Source organism: Rhinolophus sinicus, chromosome 3 (assembly GCF_057876585.1).
Source record: "Rhinolophus sinicus isolate RSI-liver-muscle chromosome 3, RSI-T2T, whole genome shotgun sequence".
NCBI lineage: Eukaryota > Metazoa > Chordata > Mammalia > Chiroptera > Rhinolophidae > Rhinolophus > Rhinolophus sinicus.
Window position 1 is genome coordinate 42,102,191 of NC_142503.1, and position 25,711 is coordinate 42,127,901.

General features: G+C 38.0%; 1 protein-coding gene across 7 annotated transcripts in view; it reads left to right on the plus strand.

Moving 5' to 3' along the window:
* Positions 1-25,711, plus strand: part of NLN (neurolysin) — a 90,307-nt gene that overhangs the window by 12,616 nt on the left and 51,980 nt on the right. For 4 of the 7 annotated variants that reach the window (XM_074328892.2, XM_074328894.2, XM_019743911.3 and 1 more), the window contains exon 2: positions 25,372-25,631. In XM_074328892.2, coding sequence (XP_074184993.2) covers positions 25,372-25,631 — 260 coding nt within the window. Of the gene's footprint in view, positions 1-20,143; positions 20,356-25,371; positions 25,632-25,711 lie in introns of those variants that run through there. The other 3 variants (XM_074328889.2, XM_074328887.2, XM_074328890.2) reach the window with 3 other exon arrangements.

Sequence of the window (25,711 nt, forward strand, 5' to 3'; positions counted from 1 at the left end):
CTCACAGGCCCTCACAAATCAACGTCTGAAACTTACCTAGCACTGTTCCCCAAAGCTGATCTTGCTCTTGCATTTTCTGTTGTCCAATAGTAAATGTGCTGTGTTTCCTTGTCTTTCACAAAGTCCTGCCAATTTTCCTCCAAATAGTCGTGGAATCCATTGTTTCTCACCTACTCTCACTTTTCATTCTCATTGTTTATCTGGATTACTGCAGCCTCCTAACTGGTCTCCTTTGCCTCCTAAAAATCAGCCTTCCACACCTCCCACAGCTACTGAGTGCCTAGCTAAAATACGAATCTCACCCTCACTCAGGACTTCCCATGGCCCGCAATACAAAATTTAAGCTCTTTAGCACGACATAAACCTCTCTTGCCTATCAACCTCTTCAGCCTCATTGTTCTCTAATTCCTGTTTCTAACTTCCAAATTGGGTGTAATTGCTAGAATACGCTATGACAGTGTGTGAAAATGGGCCTCTGCCAGTCCTTTCCACTATTCCAGGCTTGCTCTTTGGCTTTTCCACACACCCCGACCCCATCCTTTCCTGGATAATTCCTATTCATGGCCCATCTCCAAGAAGCTTTCTCTGACTCCCCAGTCTGAGTTAAGTATTGTTCCTCTATCCACCTATAACATCTTGTACAAGGTAACTGTAGAGTTGCGTATCTGTAACACTATGCTGTCATTTTCTGAGTCTGATACATGTAAGTGACTGATAAGTATTTGCTAAATTAAGTCTAATGTGTTTCTCTGCCATATTAGCCAGTAAGTTCCTTGAGGCCTTATTCATCTTTTCTCTTTAGCAACTAGCTCTGTGCTCACTTTCTCCTGCGCTCGAAATGCCTACTGTATATCTCCACTTGGATATATTCCTGGCATTAAAAACTCAATATGTCTAAAATCAAATGCATGTAAAGCTTCTGTTTCCCCCATCCGTCTAACCCCCACCCCAAAAAGAGAAATGTTCTAATCTGCTTCTCCTCCTGAGTCCTCTAGCTGTCACTCAGATCCATGACAAACACAAACATGGTCATCATCTTCGAGTCCCCCTCTCCTCCCACCCTCACGTCACCAGGTCTTGTTAGGGCTGCTATAGAAAGTAGAATCAGTCTAGATGACTCCCAGTTCTGAAATTCTATTATCCTGTTGATAACTAGCAGCTTGGATTACACAAAACAATATAACATTTTTAGGTTGAAAGAGGCAACTTAGTAAATAGTTAAGATTTCAGGCTCTAGAATAAGATTGCCTGGTTCACATCCCAGATCTATACTTATTTAGCTGTATGACTTTTGAGTGATTAATTCAACCTTTCTCTACCTCTGTTTTTTTCATTTATAATGAAGATCAAATGAGATAATGCATAGTAAACACTTAGCATAGGGCATAGACGTAATAAGCACTTCCTAAGTAAGTAATTGACCTTGTATTATATTCAAGAAGGTGCTTTCCTTTGCTTTCAATGTGACTTCCAAATCTAAAGGCTCTAAGGTTGGTAATTATTCATCTTTCATCTTTGTTAGGAAATTTTTTAAAAACCTGCCTTGTATCTTTTTTTGGTGAGGAAACCTCTGCTTTAAAGTGTAGCCTTTTGATAAATAGATGGTCAAAGAATTCGAAGCCATCATCACCATCTTGAGGTAAAATTTGCTAAGAATGTACACATACTACAGAAACACAAGGTGTCATTGTTATTTTCTTTCCTCACATATTCTGTTGATTTACTTATTTCTCACATGTGTGAATGGCAGTGGCTTCTAGGGGTTGCTGTGCCAAAGCAACAGGAGAATCCGGACTTGGCATGGATCCACACAGAGCCACTTAGGCCATGCCCTCTGATTATTTCTCTGCCTGTGTCTCAGCTAGGACAGGGGATAATAAAGAAAAGTATCAGGCGCTGATAAGGGCTTAGGTTAATAGCTGTGGGGAACTTGAAGAGAATGGCAGAACCGCCAAAGTGATTGGTGTGACTGGTAGTATCGTCTGGTATTCGATGGTATTGACTCTGGAGCAAGACTGCCTGGGTTCCTAGCCATTTCTAGCTGTGTGGCCTTGGGTAAGTTAAATCTCTTTGCCTCAGTTTTACCCTCCCTAAAAATATGGGTAATAATAGAGTCTATGTCACAGTCCTGTTGGCAGGGTTAAACGAGTTAGTATATATAAAGCTCCTAGAACAGTGCCCCTCATATAAATGTTGGACATTGGTACTATTATTGATGGTGGTGGCAGGCATGACTGGCAGTGGCCCAGCAGCAGCCAGAGGCTTACCTGTAACTAGATGACGTAGCATGCCAGCCACCTGGTAGCAATGCTTAAAGTCGTCAGCCACAAATTTTATATACACTAGAAAGCAGTACCACTTGAATATTCTCTAATAATCCATTTGTGACGTAACATTCACTAGAGCCGCAGTAAAGTCAAGTGCTTAAGCATAGGCTTTAGTCATTCATGACGCGTCACTGGGCTTCCTCCTCAATTAAAGGATTTGGACTAGCTGGTTTCTAAGTCCCCTTCCAATTGTGAATTTATGAATCTCCATTTAGTGGCCAAATATTGTTATCCTTACTGGGACTCTCGTTTCCTCTTGGGGTTTGTTTTGCTCCATCTATTATCCTCTTTAATGTGCTTGTCAGTATGAGTATTGTTTTAATGTTGAGTTTATATTTTTCAGGCCACATATCTGAATTTAGAATAGCAGCTAGAGCTAGGCACATAAACACTTACTAATTTTTTAACTTTTATTATGTAAATTTTTAATTATAAGCAAAATTCAAGAAATTAGTCTAATGAACTAATCACCAAGCTTCAAAATTGTCAGCTCATGGCCAATCTTTTTTTCATACACCTCTTCTTCCTCCAGTTATTTTGAAACATATGCCTCGCATTATGTTACCTTAATCATAAGTATTTCAATGTATAGTACTAAAAGATGATTTCTCAAAAATACATAATCACAGTACTGTTGTCACAAGTAAAAACAATAAATACCTGTTTGTGGTTGAACCAGTCTTTAAAAAAAAAAAAAAGGAAACTAGTAATTAGCCAGGGCTGGGATGAGGATTTAGGCGTCATCATTCAGTCAACAAAATATCCATGTACAGATTACCACCCCTGCCAAAAATGGCCCAAGTATTAAATAATGTACTGAGGAGAGATGGCTCTCTCTCATGAGTAATTTACTAAGGATTTCAGTTCCAAAAAGTATACCCCAAACACCAATTAAATGTGCCAGAAGCAATTTATTAATCCTCCTAGAGAAAAATAAAAGTGGAATGTCTTTTTTGAGTTATGGTTTTCTATGTATGTGGGTCGGCCCTTTACTGATGAATTATTAAGGAAGTCTTGATTTCATTTGTGACATAGCACTTGATTTTAGATGCTCTGTGGTCTCAGGTGGTTTTACTTAAGCAAGTTAAAGGATTTAAGAAGGGACCTTTTCATGTGCATTTATAATAAATGTATTTGAAACCTATAATTATTAAACCACTTGCGCTATATACCAAATTAGGTGAAAATCAATTAAATTATTACCTTTTTCTTATTTTGCAGAACCTGAGATTTTTTTTTTCATTCTTTGTAATTTTATAGTATGAACTTTTTCTAAAATCTTTTTTTGTCAAAAGGAGAAATATTACAGATATTTGTGTCGTCCAGTTCTTCATATAACCTTAAGCAGTTTCTTTCTATCATTTTTTCATTTTTATTCCTATTTCTTGGAAAAGATGACTAAAGAGTCTCTTTTCATTTCCTTGCAACAAAATTTGGAAACAAGGACTTGTTTCTATTACATACCAAAATCTAAAATAAAACGGCCTTTTTCTCTCTTTAGCATTTTAAGAAAGAGTTGAAAGTAAATCATCGTTCAACCTGAGGTAGCCTTTGTATAATATAATTAGTTCTCCTCCTTTTAAGCCTTACTGATAGAGGAAGTTGTACACAACTGAGGTTGTATGTGGCACTGTCTCCAAAAATAACTAGTATATTTTTACTATATAAGGCTAAGATTAGATCATTATAGTTGCATTAGTCATTTTAGTCATCAAATTTAAATGCAACTTTTGTGAGTACAAAAAAAGGACTGTACAATGAGAAAAAATGGATAATATTTTGGCTTTATCAGCCACTGGAGGCTACTCAGAACAAAAGCCACTGGAATGTCTCCATGTTTGGGGTAGTCCTGCTCTGTACTCCAAATATTTGTAGTTGAGTTCATGGTGTACATTTTTGTTAGGGGCTGTTTATAGGACGTGTACTGTGTTACCTTGGCAAGAGCACTTTGAAAGTTCAATGTTTTCATAAAGCTTTTTTTCTAGAGTTGCTAAAGGTTTTCTGCCCGATCTGAAAAAATTACTTTCCTGTACCAGCAGGTGGAAGCAAGAGCAGTCAAATTGTAGTACTTTGCTTTCCAAGTGTACTGGCATGTTCTGTAGATAATTTATCCGTGACTCAAAGTATTTTTATGACATATCACTCACTTAATTACTTCTCTTCAACAACTTTATTGTCTTAGCACCTTCTCTTGGTTACTTTATAACCTTATTTACTTGGTGTCTTGAGCTGAATTAGTAGTCATTCCAGGACAGAGTAATTTAGATTTCTTATCACTTTTCCATACTCATTGATTCAGCAGTTGCAACATATATGCTGTGCACTGACACATTCTTCCACGTTTGCCAAGAAATACAAAGATGACTAAGACACGGCCCGTGTTCTCAAAGAACTTACATTCCAGTAGAAGGAGAATGTTTTCATTTCTCCCCTGACCTGGGTGTGGGACAGAACATTCATCCTTCCTAGCACATCTCCAACCAATCTATGGTTAGTGTTCAGTATTTACACAGATTTTAATTCATTCAACAACTTTTATAAATTTGTTGTTTGTTGCTTAATTTTATAAATTTGTGCTGTTTTCCCAACAGATTTAAAACAGATGAAACAGTCTTCAGGAGATGTATTGTTTGTTTAAAAAAAATTTAATACAGATTGTATAGAGCAAGTAAGCAGTGGACATGGACCCTAAAACATTGAACTTAAAGAATTTAGAAGTTAGAAGTAGTTCATGTGAGTAACATTTCCTGGAATACACTTAGAAGACCTTCCACAAATGCTAGTTGAAATAAAATAAAGCTATGATACTCTAGGTCAATTCTGTTAGCTGTTTACTAATAGCTAATAATAATAATAATAATAATAATAATAATATATTTTATACAAAGAATAGAAAAAAGGAGAATCAAATTCTAAGGGTGTGTGTAGGTGAGCATGTGTACGTGTAAACTAAGAAATGTGGAAAGACTTCCCTAAGGTAGAGTTACTTGCTCTGTCCTCTGAATTCCTCATCACTTTATTCACACAGGATCTGCTGTCTGGTATTCTAGTCTATCTCTATGTCTCTTCTTCACGAGTCTTTAAGCTCCTGGAGTGTAATAACTATGTTTTATTCATCATTGGACCTCAGTAAATATTTGCTGAAGAAACGACTGAATCAACTAATTTACTTCATGTGAAATCCCTTTATAATGAGCCATGTTTTTGGTATTATTAATCTGCAATATAGGCATAGTCACAGATGATGGTAACAAGTCAATGTTTCTTTTCTGAGCAATCACCAAGGAATAAAGAACTAGCATTTGTGGCATAGCAACCTTTCTTTTAATGCCTCAGCTGAATCTTAGCTATAGGAAACCGTAGGTTGTTTGCCTTTAAGAAAATCTTTGCAACTTCCTAGGAGTACACTTTTTCAAGTGGTTTACTGTTTGCCTAAGAGCAGTTCATTAAAGGGCTCTGAAAAAGAATGAGACTTGGGTGCAGAGGGTAGCCATCAGGTTGTCCCAGTTTCAGTTGTTTTACTGTTTTGGAAATGGGTGACTAAAAGCTGCCCAGGCCTACATGGCCTGTTTTTCAGAGCTGGATGAAAGCTCAAGTGGGACACTCCTTCTCAGCCCTTGTAGCAATCCTTCAGGGAGTGGTATAGATAATAAACCAGACAAGTGATGTCAATATGCATGCTTTAACTAGTGTATTTACCTTAGTTTCTCCCCATTATAAGCAAACTGGAAGATCAGAGAGGTGGTGCAGTTGGTAAGAAATCTAATGGTTTCCTTTTTTGGAATGCAATTACAACATGAGTATAATATAGTAGGTAAGAATATGGGCTCTGTAATCAGACCTGAGTTTAAATCCCAGCCCCACACAAGCTGGACCTTGAACAAACTTCTTTACCCAGTTTCCCCGAAAATAAGACCGGGTCTTATATTAAGTTTTGCTACAAAAGTCGCATAGGGCTTATGTTCAGGGAATGTCATCCTGAAAAATCATGCTAGGGCTTATTTTCCGGTTAGGTCTTATTTTCAGGGAAATACGGTACTTCTCTGTGCCCAGTAAAATTGGGTTCATAATACTTGCCTCTTGGCTTGTTAAATAAGAAACAAATTAAATAAGAAAATGTTCATAAACTCTTGGTATGGTGCCTGGCACATTAATAGGCTCTTAACAAATATTAGGGATGATGATGGTGCTCATCACTTGTATGTGTGACAGATTTCTGGCTTAGGATCCTAGATGAAGAATGGTAAACTGAGACTGGGAATTCATGAGAAAGATCAAGTTTTGAACATGTTGCATTTGAGATGTCTATGAGTCTAGAGTTCCAGCTAGAGATCTGGATGGAATCATGGAGACACCAACTTTTTTTGAATGGGTCAAAGAAGAGAACAGAAGTCGGCAAAGGAGACTGAGAAGAAATAGTCAGAAAAGGACTGGGAAGGACAAGGAAAAAGGAAAAGGGACCTTTCCCAGAGACCTTTTAGAGGAATAATGTGGAAGAATTAGTGATTGGCAAGGAAGTGGAGGCATCAAATGGGACATTCACAGGAAGCAAAAGCTGAAGACCACAGGTTAGGACACACGTCTTTCTTTAAAACTAAGAGAAAGAAGGTGGGATTGGGTAAACGTATAAATACATTTATCATACTTAATTATATTTCCTGTAAACTCAGAAACCAAGCTAGAATGATCTTTCTGGATATTAATTCTACTAAAGAACACAAAAGGAAGAATTTTAGCTAAGGACACGTGTCTCTGTTTACTGGTAAATGTTGATTTACTCCAAGGCATTTAATTCTAGAACATGCTGTTCATAAAACAATTTGATCCTAAGCCAAAAGGAAAAACCCTTAAATGAAAAAACTGCTGTCTGGAACACTAGTAACTCAAATACCAGATGCTTACCTTTGTTAGGGGGCTATAAATATCCAAACTGAAGTGCTCAATTATTGTTGAGTATTACTCGTGAGTCTGATTTCCCAATTGAGCGGTCCATTCAGAACAAAAACTATTAGCAACCTTAAGGATGCTTGAATATCCAGTATACTCATATGCCATTGCATCCACTCTACATCATCCTCCCTAATTGCCAATCAGGGCTTTATATAAGCACTCTCAGATGGAACTACTTGTATAATTGGACATGTAGATAATAGAAGAAAAGTGTTAAATAACCTACGTGGGATTTTGGATAAACATATCATAGTTAAAATATACATATACCACAAATGCTGATAGGTTCAGGGTCTACAAATATCTTTAAAACCCAATCTCTGTTCAAGGTCTATTGGAGGCACAGCTGAGTAAATAGGTGAATACTCTTCAGTATAAGTGCTTTGGTCAGTGTAACTATAGGGTTCTAAGGAGTATTGTAGCAGAAGACACCCGAAAACAGCTGGAGGTAGTTAAAGAAGGCTTACTGAAGAAGGTGAAGTCTGAGCCCAGATATGATCTAAAATAAGTAAGAGATGACAGAGATGTTGTTCCTCGGGTAAGGGAGATGAAAGGTGTTTCAGGCAGAGGGGAAAACACTGCAAAGACCTCAAGAGAGCTTAACAACTTTAGGGAGATTGGAAGTAGTTCATTATGCCTAGAGCATAGATTTGAGGGCAAGGGTGGCATTGACAAAGCCAGAAAAATAGTAAAGGGCAGATCCAGAAGGGCCTTATGAGTATATGTTAAGTAGCTTGAACTTGATCCTGAAGTCACTGAAGTCAGTACATGATCCTGAATATAAGTTTGTCAAGGGAGACATGCTACTGAAGGGGAGTGCCATGATCAGATTTACAGTTTAGGAAGCTTACTCTGAAGGCAATCTGAAGAATGGATTGGAAGACATCCAGAAAGTCTCCTGGGTTTTGACTTGGACAACTGAATGCATACTCTTTGCTGTCACAGAGATAAGGAATACAGGAGGAGGACAGATTTAGTTCTGGGGGGTTAGGAAGGTGGTCAGTTTAATTTTAGACATACTGGATTTGAGGTGACCACTGACATCCAAGTGGAGCTACGCAATAGGCTTTAGATATATGGGTCTAAAACTCTGGAGATTTGGACTAGAGGTACAGATTTGGGCGTCTTTAGCAATGGGTAGTGTATGCAGCCACTCAAGGAGACCAGACACCCCAGGAAGAATGTACAAAATGAAAAGAGAAGAAAAGAGGGCACAAAACTGAATCTTGAGAAACACCAAGGAATTCTAAAGAATAGAATGAAAAAGCAGATGATAGAAGTTTTGAAGATACAGCTAAAGACAGAGAATTAGAAGAGTAATCACTATCAGATGCTAAGGGAGAAAAAAGTTCCAAAAAAGAGGGAATAAAAAAAGGAAGGAGTAGCCACACTGTCAAATATCACAAAAAGTCAAGGTAGATAAGTACCAAAGAATGACAGTTCTTAAGAGGCCAGGACCCAGCCTAATGTGGGTTGATGAGGAAAAGAGAGATAAAGAGGCTATAAGGATGGCAAGACTGGCTAGACCACGCTGAAAAATCTTGGGAATGAAGGGAAGGAGAGAAATAGAGGGTGGTTTCTAGTGAGGGACCCAGGATCAAGGAAGTTTTCGTTTTGTTTTATTTAAATGAAGAAACTTAAGCACTCAAGCATGTATATGTGTATAAAGAGGTAGTACAAGTGAGACATTCAAGATTCTACTAAAAGAGATAATATTTCATGGAGTGGTGTCCTGGAAGAGATCAGATAGGACCCATGTACAGACGGAGAAATTGACTTCAGACATAATAGCTACATCTTATATTAGTTAAGAGTAAAGACGAAAGGATACTGTCAGTGTAGCTATGTTTGTAGGTGGGAAGTTGAAGGAATTCATATCTGAGTAATGTAGGCAGCAAGGTCAGCTAGTGTCAGTGAAAGGAGAAATTTTGGTCGGCTGGTCACAATTTAAAATAACTGGTGTGGGAAATGGATGGATTTTCCTGAAGCCTTGATAGTCCAGCTCAAATCAGAGACTAATGTAACAGCATCAAAACCCATAGCCCTGTTCAGTAAGGTGGATATAAGAATAGGAAAGATGGCTGGTTAATATGGTCCTGGGCAAAGGTTTTCAAGCTGGATATAGCAGAAGGACTAGGAGCAGGGCAGTTGGGATTTTAGTGAAGGATGGTTGAATCGATAGATGAGGCTTACTTCTGACATTTGTGTAACCTGGACAGCAGTACAGTTGGAAGACTGCCTTGGACCCCTCTTGCCCCATGGGGTCCCTCACATGTTCATGGGCACCCCCACCTGTAAGTCCAAGCTCCAACCACACTCTCTCCTACTAAAAACCACCCCTCAGTCCAAGAGATGTGTGCACCGATAGTGCAGTTCACCCTCAGGAGGACTGACCCAAGGAAGAGCCCCACATAGGCTCTGGGAGCCATTTGAGCAAGGAATTCTGGAGTCCTGGGTACTCAAAGCATAGTTGTTTTGAGAGGGTGGAGTAGGCTCCATGTGCGCACCATGTTTTAGCTCTCTTGAGCAGAATGCAGAAGCAGGAGGCCCAAAGTAGGGCTCTCTAAAGTGCTAATCACTAAAGCCTAAGCAGAGCTACAGAAGAAGCTTGTGTGAGTGAGAAAATAGAAGGATCAAAGTGTTGGAAGTCTAAAGGAGCTAGAAAAATAAGAATCAAAGGAGTAGAGAAGTAGAAGCAGAAAAGATAGGAGATTGTCATCAGATAGCAGAATATCAGAATTCCTCATCTCTGAGGAGCTTCTCTAAGTGGTGGTAAGCAGAATAAACATAAAGGTGCTGGGAGTGAAGTATGTCAATAAACGGAGTTTAAGGGAATGTTATAGCTCATCCATCTACCCTTAAGAGTCTCTCAGGGACGATTTTGGAGCTTAAGATGGAAAGGACTGTAGAGCTAAGTCTTTAATAAATGTGAGAGAATGGCAAAGAGGTCAGTTGATAATAGCAAGGGATACTGCAGGAAGGCAGCAGCCTCAGAAGATCAGAGTTGTGGCACAGTAATGGTTTGGGAACAGCACTGGGGATGGAGAAGGAAATTCACCCTGTCACAAGACCCATGAGGAGCTTGAAAGAAGAAGCATATTTCATGGGACAGGTGATGGGTTCTTTGGTTCCAAAATGAGGAGGCAAAGAAACATGGCCCAAATGAAAAAACAGGACAGAACTCCAGAAAAAGAATTAAACAAACTGGAGGCAAGCAATCTACCAGATACAGAGTTCAGAACACTGGTTATAAGGATGCTCAATGAACTTAGGGGAAGAATAGATAAACATAGTGACAACTTCAACAAAGAGTTAGAGAAAATAAAAAAACATAGAAACCATAAAAAAGAACTAGTCAGAAATGAAGAATATAGTAACTCAAATGAAGAATACACCAGGAGGAATCAACAGCAGAGTAGATGAAGCAGAGGATCAAATCAGCAATTTGAAAGACAAGAAAGCAGAAAACACCAAATCAGAACAGCAAAAACAAAAACAAAAAAATTTTTTAAAGAAGGATAATATAAGGGACCTCTGGGACAACATCAAGTGTACCAACATTCGCACCAGAAGGAGAGGAGAGAGAGAGCAAGGGACTGGAAAACTATTTGAAGAAATAATGGCTGAAAACTTCCCTAACCTGGTGAAAGAAATAGATACGCAAGCAGAGGAGGTGCAGGGTCCCAAACAAGATGAACCCAAAGAGGCCCACACCAAAACACATCACAATTAAAATGCCAAAGGTTAAAGATAAAGAGAGAAGCTTGAAAGCGGCAAGAAAAAACCAGTTAGTTACCTACAAGGGAGCTCCCATATGACTGTCAAATGATTTCTCAACAGAAACTTTGCAAGTCAGAAGGGATTAGCATGAAATATTCAAAGTGATGAAAAGCAAGGAACTACAAACAAGACTACCAAGCAAGGCTATCATTTAAAATTGAATGAAAGATAAAGAGCTTTCCAGATAAGAAAAAGCGAAAGGAATTCATCACCAGCAAACCAGTACTACAAGAAATGTTAAAGGGACTTCTCTAAGAAAAAGAAGGGGTTGGGGGAATATCCTAAATATGAATAGTATCATGGTAATAACTACATACCTATCAATAATCACTTTAAATGTAAATGGATTAAATGCTCCAATCAAAAGACAGGGTGGCTGAATGAATAAGAAAATGAGACCCACACACATGCTCTCTACCCACTCCAGGTTGAAAGACACACACAGACTGAGAGGAACGGAGAAATATATTTCATATGAATGGAAAAAAATAATTAAAAAGCTGGGTAGCAATACTTATATCAGACAAAATAGACTTTAAAACAAAATCTGTAAGAGACAAAGAAGGACATTTCATAATAATAAAGGGATCAGTCCAACAAGAGGACATAACACTTGTAAATATTTACACACCCAATGTAGGAGCACCTAAATATATAAAGCAAATATTGATGGACGTAAAGGGAGATATTGACAGTAATACAGTAATTGTAGGAGACTTTAACACCCCCATCAACATCAATGGATAGATCATCCAGACAAAAACTGAACAAGGAAATTGGTCTTAAGTGACACTTTAGGCCAGATGGATTTAATTGCTATTTTTAGAGCACTTTACCCCAAAGAAGCAGAATATGCATTCTTTTCAAGTGCACATAGAACATTTTCTAGTATTTCATGTTAGGTCACAAAGCAAGTCTCAATAAATTTAAGGAGATTGAAATCATATCAACCATCTTCTCCAGTCACAATGATATGAACATAGAAATCAATTACAAGAACAAAACTGGGGGTGGCCAGTTGTCTCAGTGGTTAGAGCTCAGTGCTCATAACACCAAGGTCACCGGTTTGATTCCCACATGGGCCAGTGAGAAACAACAGTTTGAGCTTGGAGCTGAGCCGCAAGTGGGCGGCCGTTTGGCTCAGTGGTTAGAGCACAGTGCTCATAACACCAAGATTGCCGGTTCGATTCCCACATGGGCCAGTGAGCTGCACCCTCCACAACAACATTGAAAAAACAACAACAACTTGACTTGAAGCTAAGCTGCACCCCCCACACAAGTAGATTGAAGGAAAAAAACGACATGGAGCTGCTGGGTCCTGGAAAAACACTGTTCCCCAGTATACCCCAATGAAAATTTTAAAAAATTGAAATGTGTATATATGTGTATATATGTATATATGTATGTATATGTACATATATGTACATATATACATATATATGTGTGTGTGTGTGTGTATATATATATATATATATATATATATATAAAGGTAAAAAGAAACAAATGCAGTGTATGGACTTTGGATCTTGATTCAAACAAATCAACTGCCAAATAAATAAAAAAGAACAAAACTGAAAAGCACACAAACAAATGGAGGCTAAATAACATGTTACTAAGTAATGAATGGGTCAACAACAAGATCAAAGAAGAAATCCAAAGATACATAGGGACAAATGAAATTGAAAACACAACGACCTAAAATCTATGGGACACAACAAAGCAGTTCCAATAGGGAAATTCATAGCAGTACAGGTCAACCTCAAGAAACTAGAAAATTTCAAACAATCTAACCTTACGCCTGAAGGAGCTAGAAAACAAACAACAAACAAAGCCCAGAGAGAAGGAGGGAAAGAATAAAGATCAGAGCAGAAATAAAATAGAGTCTAAAAAAACAGTACAAAACATCAATGAAATAAAGAGCTGGTTATTTGAAAAGATGAACAAAATTGATAAACATTTAACCAGACTCATCAAGAAAAAAAGAGACAGGGGCAGCCGGATGGCTCAGTTGGTTAGAGCGCAAGCACTCAACAATAGGGTTGCTGGTTCGATTCCCACATGGGCCAGTGAGCTGCGCCCTCCACAACTAGATTGAAGACAACGAGCTGCTGCTGAGCTGCTGGAGGGGCGGCCGGATGGCTCAGTTGGTTAGAGCGCAAGCTCTCAACAAGGTTGCTGGTTCAAGGTTCAATTCCCGCGTGGGATGGTGGGCTGTGCCCCCTGGCAACTAAAGATTGAAAATGGCGACTGGACTTGGAGCTGAGCTGCTCCCTCCACAACTAGATTGAAGGACAACGACTTGGAGCTGATGAGCCCTGGAGAAACACACTGTTCTGCAATATTCCCCAATAAAAATTAAAAAAAAAAAAGAAAGAAAGAAAGAAAAAGTGGAAAAACCCAAGTTAGGTATGTTAAAAAAGAAAAAGAAAAAGAAAAAGAAAAAGAAAGAAGGGCCGGCCTGGTGGCTCAGGTGGTTGGAGCTCCATGCTCCTAACTCTGAAAGCTGCAGGTTCAATTCGTACATGGGCCAGTGGGCTCTCAACCACATGTTGCCGGTTCAACAACTTGAGTCCCGCAAAGGATGGAGGGCTACGTCCCCTGCAACTAAGATTGAACACGGCACCTTAAGCTGAGCTGCCGCTGAGCTCCCAGATGGCTCAGTTGGTTGGAGTGCATCCTCTCAACCATAAGGTTGCCGGTTCGACTCCTGCAAGGGATGGTGGGCTGTGCCCCCTGCAACTAACAACGGCAACTGGACCTGGAGCTGAGCTGCACCCTCCACAACTAAGACTGAAAGAACAGCAACTTGAACCTGAACGGCACCCCCCACAACTAAGATTGAAAGGACAACAACTTGACTTGGAAAAAGTCCTGGAAGTACACACTGTTCCCCAATAAAAAAAAAAGTCCTCTTCCCCTTCCCCAATAAAATCTTAAAAAAAAAAAAAAAACGAAAGAAAGAAAAGAAAAGAAAAACAGAAAGAGGACCCAAGTAAATAAAATCAGAAATAAAAAAGAAGTGATAACTGACACTATGGAAATACGAAGTATTCTAAGAAAATACTATGAACAATTATATGCCAACAAATTGGACAATTTGGAAGAAAAAGATAAATTCCTAGAAACATACAATCTTCCAAAACTGAGTCGTGAAGAAACAGAAAATGTGAACAGACCAATAACAGCTAACAAAATCAAATCAGTAATCTGAAAACTCCCAACAAAGAAAAGTTCTGGACCAAGTGACAGATAAATTTTACCAAACATTCAGAGAAGTAACACCTATCCTTCTCAGACTATTCCAAACAATTCAAGAGTAGGAAAGGCTCCCAAGCTCCTTTTATGAGTCCAGTATCACCCTGATTCCAAAACAAAAGAGAGTATAAGAAAAAGAATTATAGACTAATATCCCTGAAGAACATAGATGCAAAATTCCTCAATAAAATATTAGCAAACCGAATTCAGCAATACACTGAAAAGATTATAAACCATGATCAAGTGATATTTATTCTTGGGGTGAAAAGTTGGTTCAATATCTGCAAATCAATTAATTTTATATATCACATAAACAAAATGAAGGATAAGAATTATGTGATCATATCAATAGATGCAAAGAAAGCAATTGAAAAACTCTAACATCAATTTATGATAATAAAAAAAAACCTCAGCAAAATGGCAATAGAGGGAACTTGAACATAATATTAATAAACAATGTATATCACAAACCCACAGCTATCATCATACCCAACAGGGAAAAGCTAAAAGTGTTCTCCTTAAAATCAGGAACAAGACAAGGATGTCCACTTTCAACACTTTTATTCAACAAAATATTGGAAGTCCTAGCCCCAGCAATTGGACAAGACAAAGAAATAAAGGCATCTGAATTAGAAAGGAAGGAGTAAAACTCATCATTTGCAGATGACATAATACTATATAGAAAGAACTCTAATGATTCCACCAAAATACCATTAGAACATAATTGAATTCAGTAAAGTATCAGGATACAAAATTAATAGTCAGAAATTGGTTGCATTTTTACACATCAAGAATGAACTGTCAGAAAGAGAAATTAAAAACAACAACTCCAGGGCAGACAGGTGGCTCAGTTGGAGCGCATGCTCTCAACCACAAGGTTGCCGGTTTGATTCCCATAAGGGATGGTGGGCTGCACCCCCTGCAAATAAGATTGAACATGGCACCTTGAGCTGAGCTACCGCTGAGTTCCGGATGGCTCAGTTGGTTGGAATGCAGGCTCTCAACCACAAGGTTGCCGGTTTGACTCACACAAGGGATGGTTAGATGCTCCCCCTGCAACTAACAATGGCAACTGGACCTTGAGCTGAGCTGCGCCCTTCACAACTAAAATTGAAAGGACAAGAACTTGACTTGGATGGAGCTGATGAGAGTCCTGGGAAAAACACACCACTGTTCCCCAATAAAAAGTCCTGGAAATACACACTGTTCTCCAATAAAGTCCTGTTAAAAAACAAAACAAAAACAAAAAAACTTCCATTTACAATAGCATAAAAAAACACAACCTAGGTATAAACTGAAAAAAGGAAACAAAATGCCTATACTCAGAAAACTGTAAGTCACTGAAGAAAGAAACTGAAGAAGATAGAAATACAGTAGTACCTCGGTTTTCAAACATCTCTGTTGACGAACATTTTGGTTTACGAAAGCTGTAAATTTTACGGATCTACAGTACAATTAGATAGTAAAATTCATGCTAAATGTGCAGTTTTAGGGGTTGATTTTAAAGGTCTGGAACGGATTAATCCATTTTGCATTACTTTCTATGGGGAAACTATGCCTCGGTATTCGAACGTTTCAGAACTCGAACGGACTTCCAGAACGGATTACGTTCGAAAACCGAGGTACCTCTGTAAATGGAATCATATACCGTGCTCATGGATAGGAAGAATTAGCACTGTTAAACTATCCATACTATCCAAAGCAATCTATAGATTCAATTCAATGCCATCAAAATACCAATGGCATTTTTCACAGAGCTAGAACAAATAATCTTAAAATTCACATGGAACTACAAAAGACCCTGAATAGCCATAGCAATCCTGAGAAAGAAGAACAAAATTTGAGGTATCACGCTACCTGATATCAAACTATACTACACGTCTATAGTAATCAAAACAGCATGGTACTAGCACTAGCATAGAAATAGACACACAGATCAATGGAACAGAATAGAGAGCCCAGAAATAAACCCACGCCTATATAGTCAATTAATCTCTAACAAAGGAGGTGAGACTATACAATGGGGTGAATAGAGTCTCTTCAATAAATGGTGTTGGGAAAACTGGACAGAGGCATGCCAAAAAAAAAAAAAAGCAACTCAAAAAAACTATTAATAGACCACTTTCTTACACCATATATAAAAATAAACTCAAAAAGGATTAAAGGCTTAAATCTAAGACCCAAAACTATGAAACTCCTAGAAGGAAACATAAGCAGTAAACTCTTTGACATTACTCTTAGTAATATTTTTTTCTGATCTATCTCCTCAGGTGAGGGAAACAAAATAAAAAATTAAAAAATGGGACTACATCAAACTAAAGTTTTTGCAAGGGAAACCCAATAAAATGAAAAGACAGCCTCTTGAATGGGAGAAGATATTTGCCAATGATACTTTTGATTAAGGGTTAACATCCAAAATTTACAAAGAACTTATACAGCTCAACACCAAAAAAACCAAACAATCCAATTAAAAAATAAGCAGGGACCTGAATAGACATTTCTCCAAGGAGGACGTACACATGGCCAATAGATATATGAAAAGATGCTCAACATCATTAATCATCAGAGAAATGCAAATTAAAACAACAATGAGATATCACCTTACAGAATGACTGTCATCAATAAATCAAATAACAAGTGTTGGTGCGATTGCAAATTGGTGCAGTCACTGTGGAAAATAGTATGGAGATTCCTCAAAAAATGAAAAATAGAATTACTGTATAACCCAGCAATCCCACTTTTGGGTATTTATCTGAAGAAATCCAAAACACTAATTGGAAAAGATATATGTACCCCTATGTTCACTGCTGCACTATTTACAATAACCAAGATATGGAAGCACCCTAAATGTCCATCCATAGATGATTGGATAGAGAAGATTATTACATATATACAATAGAATATTACTTGGCCATGAAAAAGAATGAAGTCTTAACCACTTGCTATAACATGGATGGACCTAGAGAGTATTATGCTAAGTGAAATGAGTCAGACAGAGAAAGGCAAATACCATATAACTTCACTTACATGTGGAATCTAAAAAACAAACAAAACAGAAACAGACTCATAGATCCAGAGGACAAACTGATGGTTGCCAGATTGGAGGGGGGTTGGGAGGATGGGGTGAAAAGGTGAAGGAATTAAGAAGTAGAAATTGGCAGTTACAAAATAGTCATGGGGATATAAGTACGGAATAGGGAATATAGTCAATAATATTGTAGTAACTACATGTGATAAATCTAGGTGGGTACTAGACTCATCCGGGGTATCACTTTGTAAGTTATATAGCCACTATGCAATATATCTGAATCTAATATAATATTGTATGTCAATTGTAATTGACATAATTTAAAACAAAAATTTTTTAAGACAATGTGCTCTGTAAAGAGGTTGAGGATATAAGGGAATTTGTTTATCAAGAGAGAGACTGGATGTATGGGAGAGATTCACCAGTCAGAGATGCTTTGACATTTGGTGACTGACAGAAATGAGAGACATGAAAAGATAAAGACAGAACACAGTAAGTTCACAAATGTTTGATGTGTTGAGTGTCTATTACCAGTACCAGGAACCTTTAGGTACAATGTTGTAACCTGACCTCTATCTTTGTAAGCACAACTAATAAATAAGATGAACTCTTAGTTGTAAAAATAAAGAATTTGTGAAATTTAAACAATCTGTAGAAAGGCCACTTTTATATTCTAGTTGTGTTAGTACCTTTGGCCCTATTCCTTGTAGAAAGAACTAAAATTCTTTTCTACTACACTGTTGCTCTTGAAAGTAGTGCTTACTCATACATATCTCCCAGAATGTTAGCATTAAATGAGTGTTTTTACACTGCCTGGCACATGGGAACTGCTCAGTAAATGACTTATCCCTTCCTCAATTTCTGTTCTGTCTTTCCTCCAATGAAGACACCAAGGGAGCATTCCTTCTTTGAGAGTGGAAAACATAAAGGATGCCTACAGGAGGGTACAAATGTACATCTCATTCCTGAAATGAGATTGTCTACTGCAATGCTATCCATTAGAACTTTCTGCAGTGATGAAAATGTTCTCCTTACCTGTGTTGTCCAATAGGATAGCCACTTGCCATGGTAGCTGTTGAGTATTTGAAATGTGCATAGTGCAACTGATGAGCTGAATTTTTTTATTTTATTTACTCTTAATTAATTTAAATTTAAATAACCACATGTGGCTACTATTAGACAGGACAATTGTAGTGGATAAAGAGCTGCTTGGATGAAGGTTTTCAGGTAGAAGTGAGCTAAGTGCCTAAAGGAGCAAGTAAGCATCGGAGAGGCGCCTGGCTCGGCTTTGGCATTGGTGACATCCAAGATTAAGATTAAGGAGCACTATATGCTCTAATGAAAGGAGCCTGGACTTGAGCTATGGCCTGAGAAGTCATAATGAGAGTGGTGACTTAGTTAAATCAGTGACAGAAAAACAACAACTTTGTGAACAGTAGGAATCAAGATTAGAGGGGAGTGGTTCTGATGAAATGGAACTAGAGAGCTCATTAAAATAAACACACAGGAATTCCATTTTGGAGGGATTGATGAAATGCAGCCCTCAATAGCAATTTGTAGAGAAACATTAGTTCCAAAGTAAATACGCAGAATATTTGCCCAGTGTTTTGAAGAATTGGGGCAAATTTCAGGAAATGCCATGCAAACCTTGTACCTCAACAGAGGAGCACTATAGGATGAGAACATGGATAAAATGTAAATTGTAGGGAAACAGAAGTTATGACACTTGATATAATGGAGTTTCTTAGCCCTGGCTCTAATGAAAGACATTTCCCTGATGGATGTTTATTTGTGATAATGACGGAAGATAATGCTGCTGAAATGTTTTAACCTTACCATTCAATCCCATCTCATTCCAAGTATACAGTGAGCATCTACTATGTACTCAGCAGTGTGCAATGTGTTACAGTTGGAGGTGTGGGAAAATAAATATAAATGGTTATTGTGCTTGAGAAAGTCCTAGTCTATTTAGAATATATGACAAGCCGCTTGGATAGGTGGATGACGGTAATTTAAATGTTTAAAATGAATGGCATAGATGAAAGGTGATAGAAGCTCAGATCTGGATGAACTGGAATGGTCAAGGAAGACCTGCTGGGAAGAAACGGAGGCCTTTAGACTACTTCAAAAGCAAAGGAATCCAGTAAGTCAGAACATTTCTGAAAGTACATTCCATGAAATGTTTTGCAGAAGTTTTAAGACAATAATTAACTAAAAATAGCTGTGGCATGCTCATTTGTCCAAATGAAATTCTGCAACCTAGCGATCTCTATCAAAATCTATGTCACTTGCTTTCTTTGCCTAAGTACTTCATTTTTGTTGTGTACAGGAGACTACAGCCTGACAAATGCACCTTTCTGTCAATTCCAGTATAATATTCTGTATTATATCTTGGTTAGAAATTTCAAGCCTTGTGTGCCGAAAAGTGCTTCAAAGACAGAAGAAACAATGAAGAAGGTGCGGTTGGGACAGAAGTAATAAAAAGCCTGGAAGTTTGTGGGGGAAAAAAAATCGCCTGGTGTTTAATTAGACAATAGAAATATCAGATTTAATCTAGATTTGAATTTTCACATACTTGCACATAATAACTCTTGTAGAGAAAGACAGGATCACACTGTGTTGCCTGCTTTCAACTTTTGTAGCTCTCAGTTGCAGAAAGTCAATAAAAAAATCCTCCCCAGATTATCAAGGGTACACACACAGTTGCCAGAGTCACTGCAGGTGCCCTTGTTTTCCCACCCAGGTACAGTTCTCCAGAGCTGCAGGGGCACTGAAGGGAAGGAAGAGAGAAACGTACTGACATCTGAAGGATTGAGTGAACTTGAAATTGTTGCAAAGGGGAAGAGGAGGGACAGCAAACTGACAATGGAAGAGGAAACCAGAGACAATGCAGACAGAAAAATCTGTTTATCAAAATCTTTTAGTTCGAAGTATAAGGGGCTCCTTCTGTCCATTCCTTTCTCTTGGTAACAAGAATTATAAACCCCATGATGAAATAAGACAAAAACCCAGAAGGTGAGAAAATAAGGTATAAGATGAAAAAATTAATGTGTACTATCAACCCACAAAAATCATGATTTCTAACTTCTGTTCCTTTCTTTTTACTCCTTCCACATTCAGGGAATAATATTACTTTAAGAAAGGGGTGGTGTTTCATTTGTCACAACAGAAGTTGTACAAGGGTGATTATGGGGATTACGGGTATATCCATTTGCCAAAGTGAAGGTGCTGCCGTCTTTATCAGTTTGACTGAGTTAAAAGCAGGTTGTGCTGTGACCAAACACTCACCCTTTTGATACATGTTAGTAAATAAATGAAAACCAGTCAAGGTCATCTTATCGGTGAAATGTTTGGAGTAATTTTCTTTTAAAGCTGTTTACCAATAATTAAAATGTGTCCATGGTAGTTGGTTTGTATTAAGAGGAGTAGTGGAAAGAGCAAGGTATTAAGATGCTGAAGTCCTATGTTTAGTCATCCGTCTTCTACTTGCTTTTCACTACCTCAGGGATCCCATGGCAACCTCTTCACCTGTACTAGAACTTCCTTAGAAGCCAAAGCAATCATGGTCATGGCTGACTCCTTGAAGGTCTCAGGTCTGTGTATCCATGAGGAATTGTGGGAATAACTATTTTGGAAATTTTCAGCCAACTCCACACACTGAACTTCATATTGTTTTAGGCCATCACCAAGACCTCCAGTCAGCCATCATTTCTTTATTCTGATTTTCATACTTTTTTTTTTTCTATGTTCATTCCTTTATCAGTCTTTATTCCTTTATTAGTCAGGATCCTGTATAAGGGAAATAACAAAACCACATTCAAACTGGCTTAAACAACAGACTTACATAACTGAAAAGTCTAACTCTGGGTCAGACTTCAGAATTAATTGATCTAGGGGCTTAGTGATGTGAGGAAGTACTGGTTTCCTTCCTTTATTCTTCCATTCACAGTGTTCATTTCATCATAAGTCAGGTTCCACTCTTATAAGATGGATGCCAGCTCCAGTCAAGGACACCAGCTTGCTCCGTTACACTGAGTAGGAATAAGACCCCTTTCTCTCCCAGGAGTTCTCAGGGTAGGCGCAGCCACCTTTAAAGATCGTGAACTGTGTGTGTGTGTGGAGGATGCATGGGCACTAGAAGACGATGTGTGTATAATTACATAAGGGAAGAGGTCAATGGCTGGACAGCCGCACATATTTATTTCCTATACTCTTAGATTTCTTCCTTCTTATTTCTGGAAACTTGTCCCATATTTAAAAAAAAAAAAAAAAAAAAAACACAAAAAAAAACAACAAAAAAAAACGACCCTCCACTCTTTCATACTCTCTGGACCATCTTTTCTCCTTTTAACCTTTACTGAAATTCCCTCAACTTTAACGAAAGTGTTTCCCCTACATCCCTTTTCTTCCACATTCCATACCACAAAGTAAGGAGGAAAGATCCACACCTTCTTTGTTCCCCAGCTCCTACCTTGGGAGTTATTCTCCCAAACCAATACTTATGCACCAGTGTATAAAAACACCTCCAAGACTCAATCTGGTTTTACCATTCTGTGCCCTGCCCGTATTGCCCTCTCCCAACCACCCGGTTGGTCCCCTCCATTCTTTGAAGAATTTGGTTCCTGGTTCAGTCTTCTTTTCTACTCTCAGGCCTAACTATCAAGCTGCTGACTCCAGTGTTCAAGGGGGACAGTTTATCTATTCTAGGTTGTCAGCTCTTTGCACTCTTCAACTTGTTTATATCAACCATCCACTTTCAGGAAGATAACCTGGATGTTGTCAGACTGCTTATTAACCTTTGAATTCTTAAATTGAGACATCTCACTTTTTTACTCTAACTTAACTACTCCCATTTTACCTGTTTTGTTGATATTACTGATATTGTAGTCTCTCTTCCTAGCCGAAACAAATTACTCTGCTCATGTTTTACATGCCATTTGTTCCCACCTCCATTAGGATCTTGCTCTATATGTCATTTAATAATTAGTTGAAAAAAAATGGTTTCAAGTAGAATCATAAAAAATGATAGGTTGCTTAAATAATGTATTCAAACAAAACAAAAATGTATGTTCATTCTCAAATAGGTTGGTGTAAGGCTAAGGACTTTTTGTCAAGTCTGAATCATTTGAATGGTGTTCCTCACTGTCCTTGCATAAACTACACCTACAATGCATCATTTTTTATTTCCCATTTCAGTTCTTTAAAGTAGAACAAGATTACACATGAAGACAAGTAATCTAAAGTCAGAAATCTTCTTAATCTTCACAATTCTTTTCTCAAACTTCTATAATAGCAGTTTTTTTAGGTTGGCTTTTTAGCAACTGTCTTTTTAAAAGTGTTTACATAACAGTTTACCTAAACAACAAGTCATTCTTTTTTGCATACATTGAATCAGTTAAATTACATGAAACCAAGTATAATAGGCATAAACAGGTTTTTGAGCAAGTGAAACTTGACCCTTGGTGAATGTATAACTCAACTAGTTGAAGGAGAAATGTGAAAATATATTAGAAAACAGTCTGTCAGGCTTGAGTGTAACCATTGACCAGTATGTTTCACATATGAGATATCAGTTAATGTGGAGAGACAGTTAGGCTGTCAATATTTAGGTCTCCCCTATCTTAGAAACACATCCCTTCTATCGCCAGCCTCTTCCAGCTACTCAGAGTTAGCTCTCCTTGTTTTCACCCAACTCTAGAGAGTTGCTTAAGTGCACTCTCTCCAGTTCTTTACCTTAGTACCCCTCGATCATAGTAATCTGACTTCCCCCCCACCTCCCCACTGACACCGCTCTTGCTAAAGTCAACAAAGACATTCTGGTTGCTATATTCAACAGAGACTTTTCCATCTTTCTTGAGATTTTTACAACATTGTACTGTTATTCACACCCTCCTTTTTTCAGTGCTTGCTTTTCACAGTCTCCTAGACCCAGCCTGGCCTGATTTTCCTTCTACGTCAGTGGTTAAACTAGAGTTAGAGCCCAGTTCTTCTGTTCTCACTCTACAGAGTCCCCAGGGCCACGTCAACCACCCCTGGAACTTCAATTACCACTTAATAATAATGAATTCCACTTATATGTGCCACAGCCACTTGGCATGTCCAAAATTGAATTTCTCTGTTTCTCCCCAAGCCTCCTCCTCCCCCTTCTAACTCCATTCCCTACTTTAGTGATGGCACCACCATCTATCCATCCAGTTCTAAGACAGAAGCCTGGGCATCCTCCTCGACTCCCTCACCTCCCCCACACATCCATTCAGTAGTACCAACTCATATTGATTCTACCTCTGAATATCTTTGAAGTCACTCCAATTCCCCCTGTTTCCTAGTACAGTGTGCCATTATCTTATACCCCAATTACAGTAATAGCTTCCCTCTAGAATTATCTCTCTTTTCCAAACTTTTCAACTCACTATAATTTGAGTGATTTTTCTAAAATGCATGTTTTATCTCATCTCTGACCTGAATAAAACCCTTTCATGGCTCTCTCGTCGCCTTTAGAATAAGGTTGAACTCTTTAATGATTCCCAAGGCTGTGCATTCAGTACTTCCTACTCAAACTTTCCGACTTCTCTCTCTTTATGGCCTTTGGCCTTTGGATAGTTTCTGTACATTGTCCAGATCTTGGCTTGCTCATTGCTCCTCTGGAAAATCTTCCTAGAAAAGTTCCTTCTGTGGTCTTTCAGCGTTCCCTCAATTTACCCCTATCAGAGCACTCATCTCAATACAGTGTAATTTCCTGTTTATCAATTTGTATTCTCCACTATATTGTAATAGCAGGGTCCCAGTCGATTTGCCTTTTGTCTTCGGTGCCTATCACAGTGACCAGACACAGTACATGCTCATAAAGATTTGTGGCACTGAGGATAGCCAGTTAGCTCAGTTGGTTAGAGTGCGGTGCTCTTAACAACAAGGTTGCCAGTTTGATCCCCGCATGGGACACAGTGAGCTGCGCCCTCCTAAAAAAAAAAAAAAAAAAGATTTGTGGAGCAAATGACCTTAAACATGTCACTTAGTCTCTCTGAGCCTCAATTGCATCATCTATTAAAAGGGAATAATGTCCTACCTACCTCATAAGGTTGTTTAGGGTTCTTGTCAGATAATAGAAATGAAGTTTAGCATAGTGGTTTAGAGTGTGGAATCTGGATCTGTACCACCTGGCTTTTAATCGTGGCTTCTACCATATAACTAGCTATGTGACCTTGGGCAGGTTACTTAAGTTCTCTGTGTTTTAGTTTCCTCTTTGGTAATATAAGAATAACCACAGTATCTGTCTGCCTCATAGGGTCCTTATAAGAACTGAGTTAATAAATGGAAAGCATTTAGTACAGTGCCCAAACACATAATCAGTGTTATCTATTATAGCATTTTTATTTATAAGCTCTAAAATTATCTATATACATGAACACACATAAGTGTAGGTAGATAGATGTGTGGCATCAACTATTAGTTTCACTGTTTAAGAGGGTGAAGGATTGGTATCATTATTCTTAATTTCTTTTTTCTGTTAGGATAATGTCATAGCTATACCAGAGTTTATTTTCCAAGTCTTAAATTCAAATTCCCATTCTAGAATTACGTGAAATTTTGGTGGAAAAAAATTTTAATTGGTGTTCAACGTAAAAAGAGAACTTTTTAAATGTTTCCTTGTTGAATACCAAAACTTTGTTGAGTCTACATACATAGTAGGTGGACATTAGCACAGGAAAAACATTTAAATAAAAAAGATTACTGATTTAATTTATAAAGGACAATTGTTTTTTGACACCTAAACTTATTTTTCTGATGATTTAATTATATAAACAATTCATTGTTTAGGAAGTACAAATTCTATTAAATCTATAAGTATTCAAGAAAAAATGAACACACAAGAACAGTTAATTTTGTGCATATGTGTTCACCTGAAAAAAATGTACTCAATTTTATTTAAAAACTTCTTTTTAATTTAAAATCTAATTAGATAACGCCCATTTGTGTATTGACTTTGGACCAACAAAAATGTCTAAATTTTATTCTTTTTCTGATTCTTTTCAGAGTTGGTGGTTGCAGGATTTTATTCAGAATGACGCTAGGAAGAGAAGTGATGTCTCCTCTTCAGGCAATGTCTTCCTATACTGCGGCTGGCAGAAACGTTTTAAGATGGGATCTTTCACCAGAGCAAATTAAAACAAGAACTGAGGAGCTCATTGTGCACACCAAACAGGTGTACGATGCTATTGCAATGCTTGACCTTGAGGAAGTAACTTACGAGAACTGTTTGCAGGCACTGGCCGATGTAGAAGTGAAATATATAGGTGAGTAGGATGCAAAATCACATCAATATTTCATTTTGTGGACATTCTAAACCATTTTATGCTTTATGTCTTGGCAATTT